We start from the raw sequence: 11,357 nt of genomic DNA on the forward strand, positions 1-11,357 counted from the left end.
GGTAAATATGCATTGCACTGTTTGTTTTATAAACAGAGAATAAATAATGGGGTTATAGTTGCTGACAGAGGTGAAATAGTCCAGATATTCTGTCTGACACTCAGGGAGGTGTTGAACAGTTTGATGGCCACAGGCAGGAATGATTCCCTGTGGCGCTCTGAAGACTATCCAAAAAGGACTTTTGGTCAGGTCAGGTTTGCTCTTCCCTCCTGGTATATGCCCCATCTGTTATATACAGATGTTTACGGCAGGTGGGCATGTTTTGTACAACAGGCAGTGGCAGTATAAGGGTATTAAGACCATTGGACCATCTGACAGGACAATTATCCTGGCCAATTTTGCCATGGCTGTGGGAGTAGGGGTTCTTTGTTAGATTTGGGGAGTGGGAGTGCCCAGGAAAAAATGTTCTTTGGTCCAAGTTAGTTTCAGTTATGAATGTAAGCCTACATGCTAATTTTGTCCTATACTATGTTTGCTGGACCGGACACTTAAAGCGGTTCGGTTCTGTGTTGGGCTGTGGCCGTCCCTGATATTTCCTAAGCGCTGGTTTATCATATACATCAAACTGTTTGATGTCCATTGCTAATTGTAATGTATCAGGTCAGAGAAAGGGAAACAGATAATAACAGGTTAATAACAAGCAGCTGATTCATCAACAGCTGCAGCTCGGCTGCCATCTCCCCGTGCTAGCTTACTTATTATACCCTTTCACACCGCGAGACCGTGACAGAAGCAACGACCCAGAAGCAAGTCTAATCGGTTCTGGGGAGTCTATATTCGATTATCCAACTTGTTACATAACAATCATGCTTTTGACCTGGGCCGAGGCAGGCATCTGCTCTGCTGAGGTGGGGAAACAAGGTCACTCGGCCACCCACGATATGAAATGCTTAATGCCGGCCCTGACTCCACCCCACCCTCCCATTCCTCCAACCACCCACACCTCTCAGAGAGCCGCCAGCTAATCAAGTAAAAATGTCTCTGCCAGCATGACCCCCCCCCCCCTCGGGATTTGATGCCATTCCTCTGCGAGCACCTGGGTGTGTCGAGCCCCAATCACATTACAGGGGTGTTACCTGTCTGACAGGCTGAGCTGCTCCAAGCCAATCTACCTGCCTGCCAGTGCACCTTCCAGGATCCAGGTAATTGGAGGAGGGTTGAGGGGGAGGTGCAGAGGAGGTGGAGCTCACTGGGACCTCCTCTGTAGTTGGAGGCAAATAAAAATCGACCATGGACAGGAAGAAGGTACTTAGAGGGACTTGACTCTCCTCTTAGTGTGCTCCACTGCTCTGCCAAACCTCTCTCTCTCTCTCTGCTCCCCCTTTTCTCTGTGAATCCTGAGGAAAAAAAAACAGCCATGTCGTCCATAAGAACCACAAGCGTGAAAACTATCAGGTCCAGTGGAGGCGGTGGTGGTTTCAGCAGCGGTGGTTTCAGCGGTGGCAGTTTCAGCAGTAGCAGCCGTGGAGCAGGAGGAGGAGGATTTTCCTCAAGATCTGCCATCACGTACAGGCCGTCAATAGCAGCCAGCACTGCAGGAGGCTCAATGCTTAGGTCAAGCATGGGTGGTTCTTATGGTGCTGCCAGTGCTTATGGTTCTGGTGGTGGTTTCGGTGGTGGTGGTGGTGGTGGTGGTTTCGGTGGTGGTAGTTTCGGTGTTGTTGGTAGTGGTGGTTACAGTGCTGGTTTAGGTGGTGGTTTCGGTGGTGGCGGTGGTTTTGCACCGCTTCCGATCACAAACGTCCAAGTCAACCAGAGCCTGCTGGCCCCCCTGAACCTTGAAATCGACCCCAACATCCAGACTGTCCGTACGCAAGAGAAAGACCAGATCAAGTCTCTGAACAACCGCTTTGCTAGCTTCATTGACAAGGTGAGTGGCCCTTATCTGTCGGTTAGATATGACGTTAGATGATATGTTAGCTCTAAAGTTAATTTGATATGAATTAAGCGAGGAACATGAAATATTAGTAACAGACGGTGGATGCACTGCACACAGTAGAGTTAATTGTTTTGTGCAAGAATGAATAGCTGCAACAAACTGTCTCTAAAGGGCCACCTGGGCTCATTAAATATTACACAGCAACTGATCCGAATAATGTGCACACCAAGGGCCTAGCTAGCGCTAACTAAAAACTGCAGTGTAGGCACCTCTCCTCTCAAAGCAATAATGTGCATCACCACTGAAACTGGAGGCAGACCACTGCTACTTTAACTTCTCTTTGACCATAACCGGCCCCTTGCCAGCTGTCTCTGTGCAGAGTGAGAGGCAGGAAACACTAGCGTGGTCGTATCCAGTGACTATCCGGTGGCTCTCCGGTGGCTCTCAGTGTGAGGGAATAAAGGGATCGGGTTATCACCTATTCCCATGGCAGCAAGGACTCGCAAGCTTACAATGGTGCTGCAGAAAGTGGATGCCATCTTAATTATTTGCAATGCATTGCTTAATACTTACAATTTGAAGTCAAGGTCCGTACCAGAGGTCTTTGCATGCAAGGGACAATACAATACAATAAGTGCGTTTTTTTAATTCACCCATCTACACTTTCCTTTACGATTGGGGATCTCGTAAAGTAGATGAGGGACGTTTTCTCTCAGGCAGAAATGAAAAACAAGTCAAGAGAAAATGCACAGTCAGCTGCGTGTGCGTACCACACCTCATCTGTCTTCACACAGGAGATCTGATCCCATCCTGGTCATTCAAAGTAGATTTCTTACCGTTAAATGATTCAAAGTTGAATGTAATGCAATGAAGCATTCAAATGATCACAGGTAGTAGTAGTAGTAGTAGTAGTAGTACAAAAGTAAGGATCAAGTGTTTATTGAATATTTGAATTTGATATTTCTATGAAATAGGATTATTACATGAATGGCATGTCTTTAAAGCACAAGCACTCAATCGATGTGACAGTTAATAGCTTCAGGCGTGTTGCATTAATTACTGAGGGCTGTGGCAGGCAAGTTCACTCAGTGAAAGTATGCATCCTGGAGGCAAGGGAGCGGCCCTGTCAGGGGTTTAAAAGGGGAGGAGCTTGGCTGAGGTGTGGCACTGTACACCTCGCATTGCCTTAAAAAAAAAAAAAAAAAAAGCTTAGAGGCACACATACACACCCAAAATGGAGGGATGGGCTCTACCTTCTCTAGGGTTCAAAACCAGATGGCAGAGCACTGTACTCTGCCTTGCATGCAGCTTCTGTCTCCTAGGAACAGGCTTTGAAACAGGTTTCTCAGGATCACATCAGATATTCCCAAACAATGATCTCATCAAAGCAAGCACAGTTCAGCTATACTGTGCAGAGAGACTCCGCCGTGGATCGCGTCGAGAACGCCCCTGCCCAGAGGGGCATTTTAATACAGCAGCTGCCAATATTGGTGTATACAAGAGCTTTTTTTTGTGGGAAAGTCACACACAGGTGTGGCTCGATGGATCACCTGAGGAAAGTAAAACAAAGAAGACAAACATCTGTGTTACCTGAGAGTGAGCATGTCTAATCATGAAGAAAACGGACAGTAAAATAATGTACTTATTTGCCTTTGTGATAAAATGAAAACAGACATTGCGAAGGACACAAATCTATAGATTATTTCTAGTGTATTATGCAGTTCTATTGTTGCCCAATTACATGATCTGATTAATATGGTTTTGCAGCCAGATTCAAATGAATACCTTTCCCCAAGTGACAGCGGATCTTAACTGGGCAAATGATTTTACTTTTTAGGTTCGCTTCCTGGAGCAGCAGAACAAAATGCTGGAGACCAAGTGGAGCCTGCTGCAGGACCAGACCACCACCCGCTCCAACATCGACGCCATGTTTGAGGCCTACATTGCCAACCTGCGCAGACAGCTCGATGGGCTCGGAAATGAGAAGATCAAGCTGGAGGGAGAGCTCAGGAACATGCAGGGACTGGTGGAGGATTTCAAGAACAAGTGAGTTAATAGCAGCACAGGAAAGCAAGCGTGTCATGTTGTTGAACCTACAGTAGTTGACGCCCACGGTTATTTTCCATCAGCTAATTTTTTCCACCGTTTGTGTCAGGTATGAAGATGAAATCAACAAGCGGGCTTCTGTGGAGAACGAGTTTGTGCTACTCAAGAAGGTGAGAGTGGACCTGCGATTATAAAGCCTGTCACGGCACCATGTCATTAACAACAGTGAAATGAATCATTGCTTTCCCTCTGACCCGTCACCAACGCAGACCACTTCCTTCTTCTCTACTTACAGGATGTAGATGGCGCGTACATGAACAAGGTTGAGCTGGAGGCCAAGGTTGATGCCCTTCAGGATGAGATCAACTTCCTCAGAGCTGTCTTTGAGGCGGTAAGACAAACGAACCACACCTCAGTCCTATTATGTGTTCCTTTGCTCTCATTTTTTGGAAACACTTCTTCATTTACGAACATTAAAGGGAGCATTAAATGCCACTGGCTGGAATGGATAAAGAATAGAAATATATCTTTTAATTTCTTCTTCTGCAGGAACTGCGTGAGCTCCAGGGACAGATCAAGGACACCTCAGTCATTGTGGAGATGGACAACAGCCGCAACCTGGACATGGACGCCATTGTGGCTGAAGTCAAGGCCCAGTATGAGGACATCGCCAACCGCAGCCGTGCAGAGGCAGAGTCATGGTATCAGCAGAAGGTAGGCAGAGAGAGAAAGTAAACCCATTAAGTCAAATATGTAACACACATCCTGAAATCTCAAGTGAAAGTGGAGAGGAAGGTCTGTGGAATCTTTAATAACAGTTATTCTGAATCTTCAGTTCCAGGAGATGCAGAGCAGTGCAGGTCAGGCTGGAGATGACCTTCGCAGCTCCAAGAGTGAGATTGCTGAGCTCAACCGCATGATTAGTCGCCTCCAGAATGAGATTGAGGCAGTCAAGGGACAGGTAAGCTCACAGTTACTGCTGTGATTACCTGAATAACCTTCAGTGAATGTTAAAAACCACGTGCTGAATGTGTAGAAGGCATTTTGAATGAGAAACATCACACCTGAAGCTTCTGCTAACTTTCCCACCTCACAGCGTGCCAACTTGGAGGCCCAGATCGCTGAGGCTGAGGAGCGTGGTGAACTGGCAGTGAAGGACGCCAAGGCCCGTATCAGGGACCTGGAGGAAGCCCTGCAGAGAGCTAAGCAGGACATGGCCCGCCAGGTCCGCGAGTATCAGGAACTCATGAACGTCAAGTTGGCCCTGGACATTGAGATCGCCACCTACAAGAAGCTTCTGGAAGGAGAGGAATCCAGGTAAAAGTTTAGCTCCTACTTTGGACTCACGTGACACTCCTGAGTGCATTGCATCACATTGTGCAGGCGGAAATATCAGCAGCTAAAGTTGCTCATTCATGTACCTCTCTACAGGATCGCCTCTGGTGGTGGATCTGCAACCATCCACGTACAGAGCTCAAGCAACAGCTACGGTATGTGTCGACAATATATCCATACATCAAGTCATTTCTAAGCCAGTTCTGAGGTATTCATGAAAATATAACAAGTGAAAATAAAACCTTCAGTAAAGCTATTGGTTGATACGTTTTAATGAAGAGCATACAATATAATTTGTTATTCAAATCTCTGTCATCTCATCTGAAAACATCTTGTTCTCATTACCAGGTGGTGGAGCAGGAGGCATGGGCATGGGCATGGGCATGGGTATGGGCGGTGGCAGCGGCGGCGGCGGCGGCGGCATGGGCATGTCCAGTGGCTTCAGCAGCAGCATGAGTGGCGGCTATGGAGGCGGCATGAGCATTGGCGGCGGCGGCGGCGGCGGCATGAGCTCAAGAGTGTCCAGCAGCAGCAGCAGCTTCCGGCGTTTCTAAAAACAGCAATTGTCCTTGTCTCAATTCTTCTTCTTCCCTCATTTTGTTCTCCTCCTCTTGCCCCCCCCACCGCCCACCTCTTCCTGACAACCACTCATAAAACAGCTGGCAGATCCATGTAATGGTACAGTTCTATTTGGCATTTACTTCCTGTGTTGCTACTCCCTCTTTGGCACCACATACCTACAGAGAGTCAAAGATTACATCAAAATACAAGTAGAGGCAGAGAGATTATTAGACCGAAAACAAAGAGCAGCAGAGATGTGAGTCAGCCCTCCCTTTCATCAGTCAGCCTGGCTGTCTTTTGGTTGCTGGATGTGCTGTCGTGCAGACATGAGGATACTTGTAGTGTCACGACAGAGAATCCTTACAAGGCAACAATCATTGCACGCAAAATGACAGCAGCAGTTCTGATTTGCACAGAAGGAGGCCCAGGTGTAGTGGTTCTTCTTCTGTTGTCTCCAATCTGTCATCTTGTTGTGCATTTTGACATCATCAAAAGCAGCCACATGTAACACGTTCATATTTCTTTTTTTTTTTGGGATCCTCTTTTTCTTCTCCTGTTCTGAAAGAAAATGAGCTCTTTACTACAGTATATAAACGGTGTTTTGATCCTGCATTACTTCCATTTCCACTCTGAATAAAAAAAAGAAACATTGATAAGGCTGACTGGGACAACCAGATTTATTGTGAACATGTACCACCAAAATGTCTGGAATAAATCTGATTTCATATTCCTTTTGGCAGTTTCTCATTCATTTCTCATAGATTTTTGGTGTACTGTAACTTTTGAGCAATGCATATAATTTGGGTTTACAATTGACGGCCCTCTTAGTGACTACGGCTGTCAAGATTTCCACTCTACCACGGCACATAATGCAGTCTACAAGGATAACGGTGGACAGTGGCAGAGTTACTATTGAAATTCGCGATATATTTTCAAACAATGGGGTTTGGATTTCACATAGAAGTGAACAAAACTTTTCATTGATTGCCGAATGTGGATTTTGTTGGCTGAAATGACAACTGTAGCTAGCTAGCATAAGCTTATGCACTTAAACGCTGTGAGTTGGTCGAAAACTCCAGTGGGCTTTTAAACGTTTGCAGCGGATTCATTTTAAAACTAGAACCCTGTAAAATGGTCTGAAATATGCATTTGATAGCCACATACATGAAATACACTGTAGTGCTAAATGACTGAGGCTTAATATACGTGTCCCAGGCAAAAAGTCAACGTCCTCACTTGAAAATGAGGAGACAGCATGGTTCTTGTAACCAGCCGCGAGTCTGTGTGTGTGTGTCATCATGGCAAAATGTGGTCCTGGAGACACCTACGGTAGCGGGTTTTGAGTACTTTGCCAGGTGATTACACGTCTGTCTGTGGACAGATGCCATCAACGCGACAGCATCACAATTGTACAAGATGCAGTCACAAAACTTTACAGGCGTGCAGTTGAGATCAAAATTAAGGCAGAGTTCGAAGATGGGTGTGGTCGGAGCGAGGGCGCTAGAAGTAGGGTGTACGCCCCTGGCTCACATCTATTTTAAGTCACGGATCACTGTCACCACGAGTACTCACGTAATAATGCAGTGTGCACTGGCGGTTAGATTTTTGCTTTAATGAGATTTTCAAACATTATGCTTCGCTTTTACAAGAGAAAAGGATTTCATTTTTTTTTTGGAGGATGAGATATAAGTGAAGTTTTGGCAAATATACAACAAGTAACCCTATCTAATACCCTGTCTAAGTTTGCAGGGACACTGAGAGTCAGTCAGAGTTGGGGGTGCAGTCTATATAATGACGTCACACTAAATGCTGGACGACATACAGGCTTTTTGCTTTAATTTGAATGGCCGGGATAATTTATATCTAATAGTTATTAGCAGACCTGAACACCAACGTACTGCAGGGGTGTAACGGCACTCAAAATTCACGGTTCATTATGTACCTTGGATGTGGGCTCACGGTTCGGTAAGTTTTCAGTGCAGCAAAATAACATTTTTGTCATTTATTTTGAAAAACTTAAAGTGGCTCATTGGCCATATTGTCATACTGTTCTCCTAACAGTTAAGGTGCATTGGGCGCTAATTGCTGTGACACCTTTTGTTCGCAGAAACCTTTATAAATGAGGCCCCTGAATTGGAAACTCACTGCATTGGTCGTATTGGGGGTCACTGGTGTCACATGATATACACTGCTGTATGCAGTTGGCCAATGTAGCCAATGGCAGACCCATCCCAACATACGGTCAGTCAGACTATTTCAGTGCGGAACCGCTGTGACCCTCCTCCACCCCCTCACCTCCAGTCATCACTATTCAGTGTCCGGGTTGAGCTCATCAGAAGCCCACCCCTCATCTCGTCCAGATCTTCAACCATCCCGTGGCGCACTGGAGTAACAGCCTCATTATGGCACCCATATTCTTTTATCATTATTTTCATTAACATAGCATTGGCTTAAGTGAATGCTAGCATTTGCCACATTTATCAATTTAATGATGCATAGAAGGTTTAAATCACAGGTTTGTTGGTTTGCCAATCTCAAAGTTAATTTCAACAAGCGGATGATCTGAGACACAAGGAGGGAAGAACATACCGAGAGTGGTAAACATGTGAAGTGTTAAGTACTGTGCTTCACATTAAGTGTGACTCAACTTTTTGTGTAATCAAAAATGTAAATACAAAAAAATAAGAATAAATAAATATATAACGTTGTGCGTTTAATCCTGGTAAGCACAGAGATAATCAAACATGCTAACAGGTCAAATAAATGAACCAAAATGATTGAAATTCAGGAGCACCACAAGATTCTTCTTCCATTCATCTCCGTTTCTCATCAGTTTGGTGTTCAACGGTTTCTTTTCCTCGGCTGAACGGCTCTTTTGACTGAAACAGAGGGTTCGACTCTACCTGAGGTGGGATCAAATTCTCTGAACCCTGGAGTGACCCGAGAGAGAAATCAGGTGCACAGCCTCTTTCATCGTCTTCTCTTTGACATGAAATGGCCCACAAGCCGTGCAGACAGAATAAAAATAAAAATATTTTTAGTCATGATAGGTCGTTCTAACATTATTTCAGTCTTGTTATTACTTCATTTTTCTCATGAGAAAATGAACACGCTATTAATCTTAAGTCGGACTTTTCTCTTTGGTAACAGTCAATATTTGTTTACGATGACTTTTTCTTGGGATAAAATACATTAAAAATATTAATAGGAGGACTGACAATATTTCATAGCTTAAACTATAAGCTATGTATATCTATAATATAAGCAATGTGCATTGTTTATAAACACTGGAGCGACACTGGATATTATTCGGATATCTTTTCTTTTAGTGCCAGTAAAGGGCTCCTAAGTGTCATTAAAATCAAAGCCAAGAGATTCATTCTTATTGTCACTCCGGTTATGATATACATGTGCAATTGTGTGAATGTAGATATAAAGAGTGTCCTCGAGCAAGACACTGAGGTTAGACGGCACGTTGGATGAGGCTATAAACACACAATACATCAATATTATGCTTATTTTAAAGACGGCATTACTTCTGGATTAAAGGTCAGACCTTTAACGACAGTATGAATCATATTACTTAAAGAAATATAATTTAAATTGGCAATAACACAACATTTTTTGGGGGTTTTTTTGTTTGCAAAATGCTCTATCACTCAAAAAACATTAAAAAAAACATGCAACAAAAGCCAAATATTTCCATCAGACGACACAACTTGTGGTCAAATGATTATGTTCTTTCAATCAATCATGACACAATGGACAATAAATACAAAATACAGCTATCAACATGAACCAGTTTAACCTTCATTTGTGCTACAATGCCCGTGCCATTTGTGTGCCACAAGAAGGTTTTCATCATTCATTTGAACATCTCCTGCCCTCAGGTGGTACCTCACCTTCAAACACAGGACGACCTCCACCAAAGAACTAAAACCATCTCTTCATCTGAGCCATCAACTTGTCTCTTAGACCCCATCCCAACCTGGCTGCTCAAAGAGGTTTTACCTTTAGTCAGCACTTGTTTACTAGACATGATCAATCTGTCTTTATTAACAGGCTACGTACCACAGTCCTTTAAAGTAGCTGTAATTAAACCTCTTCTTAAAAAGCCCACTCTTGATCCAGAGGTTTTAGCCAACTATAGACCTATATCTAACCCCCCCACTTTCTCTCTAAGATCCTGGAGTCGCCAACCAGCTGTGTGACTTTCCACATGACAATAAGTCATTTGAGGACTTTCAGACTCGTCTCTGTACTTGTTTTGTTTTGTTAGACGCCGCATTCGACACCATTGGCTGTCACGTCCTATTACAGAGACTGGAAGATTGAATTGGCATCAAAGGAACCGCACTGAGCTGGTTCAAGTCGCATTTACCAGATCGATCTCAGTTTGTACACGTTGACGATGAATCGTCCATGCACACCAAAGTTACAGAGGATAGAGTTTAAAATCCTTCTCCTGACCTACAAGGCTCTTACTGGTCAGGCACCATCAGATCTTAAAGAGCTCGTAGTACCCTATTACCCCACTAGAGCACTGCGCTCAGGCCTGCCTGGACCAGCCCCCTAATTATGCTGCTATAGGCCTAGACTGCTGGGGGAGTTCCCATGATGCACTGAGCTTTCCTCCTCTTCTTCTCCATCTTTACACATTCATGTCCCACCAGTGCATGTTACTAACTTTATATCTTCCCCGGAGTTTCTCTGTGCTTTCTCGTCTCGCAGGTTCCTGTGGATCGTGGTCCTGGTATGCCCGGCTGCTGCTGCCATGGGCCCGCTTGACTCTCATCGCTACAATTATTATTTTTAGTAACATTATAAAGAGTCGGTCTAGACCTGCTCTATTTGTAAAGTGTCATGAGATGACTGTGATTTGGCGCTGTATGAATAAAACTGAATTGAATTCATGTTATTCTCAGGTGCAGGTCTTTCCATGCCCATGAACTGTCGTTGACGGTGTTCTTTCTTTACCAAAGAACCAATTAAGAATTTCACCCAAACTCAGAAACATTTTTATTTGTGCTGCATCAGATTTTTCCACGTCATTTTTGACTCCTCGGCCTCTTTGATCCGTGCTCCACAGGGACACAGAGGTTTCATCCTCTCCAAATTCATAACCATGCACATATCTGTCAGCTGTGAATCGATGGTAATGGTAAATAGACTTCACTTATATAGCGCTTTTCAACCTCAAAGGTCCCCAAAGCGCTTTACATAGTCTCATTCACACACTCACACACACACACACACACACACACACTCACACACCAATGGCGACCAAGCTGAATGCAAGGTGTGACATGTGAACAGGGGTGAACGCTCTGACCACCGGACCACCATGCCGCCCAGGAGCTCCGGTGGATCCCAGTTTTATTAAGCAACCGAGAACGACTGAAATAAACTAGTGCACTGAGGATAACGTGGTCATTCCGGTATGTAAGCCGTGTACGTGAAGGCCAGGTGCTGGCCACCATGAGGCCATCTCTTAGTTGGTGCAAACTTAGCCGAAAAGCCACCAACAAGAAATATG

General features: G+C 44.6%; 1 protein-coding gene across 2 annotated transcripts; it reads left to right on the top strand.

Annotated features, from left to right (window-relative positions):
* The first annotated feature begins 1,242 nt into the window (after positions 1-1,242).
* Positions 1,243-6,551, top strand: LOC139288608 (keratin, type II cytoskeletal cochleal-like). Of its 2 annotated transcripts, XM_070909936.1 has the most exons (10): positions 1,243-1,506; positions 1,561-1,870; positions 3,717-3,925; positions 4,035-4,095; positions 4,221-4,316; positions 4,475-4,639; positions 4,761-4,886; positions 5,022-5,242; positions 5,357-5,415; positions 5,609-6,551. In XM_070909936.1, exons 1-10 carry the CDS (start codon positions 1,358-1,360, stop codon positions 5,812-5,814), a joined length of 1,602 nt encoding a protein of 533 aa, XP_070766037.1. In that variant the 5' UTR covers positions 1,243-1,357; the 3' UTR covers positions 5,815-6,551. The 2 variants fall into 2 exon arrangements, with proteins under 2 accessions (XP_070766037.1, XP_070766036.1); XM_070909935.1 differs by having other exon boundaries at positions 1,243-1,870.
* The last annotated feature ends 4,806 nt before the right edge of the window (positions 6,552-11,357 follow it).

Source organism: Enoplosus armatus, chromosome 8, assembly GCF_043641665.1.
Source record: "Enoplosus armatus isolate fEnoArm2 chromosome 8, fEnoArm2.hap1, whole genome shotgun sequence".
NCBI lineage: Eukaryota > Metazoa > Chordata > Actinopteri > Centrarchiformes > Enoplosidae > Enoplosus > Enoplosus armatus.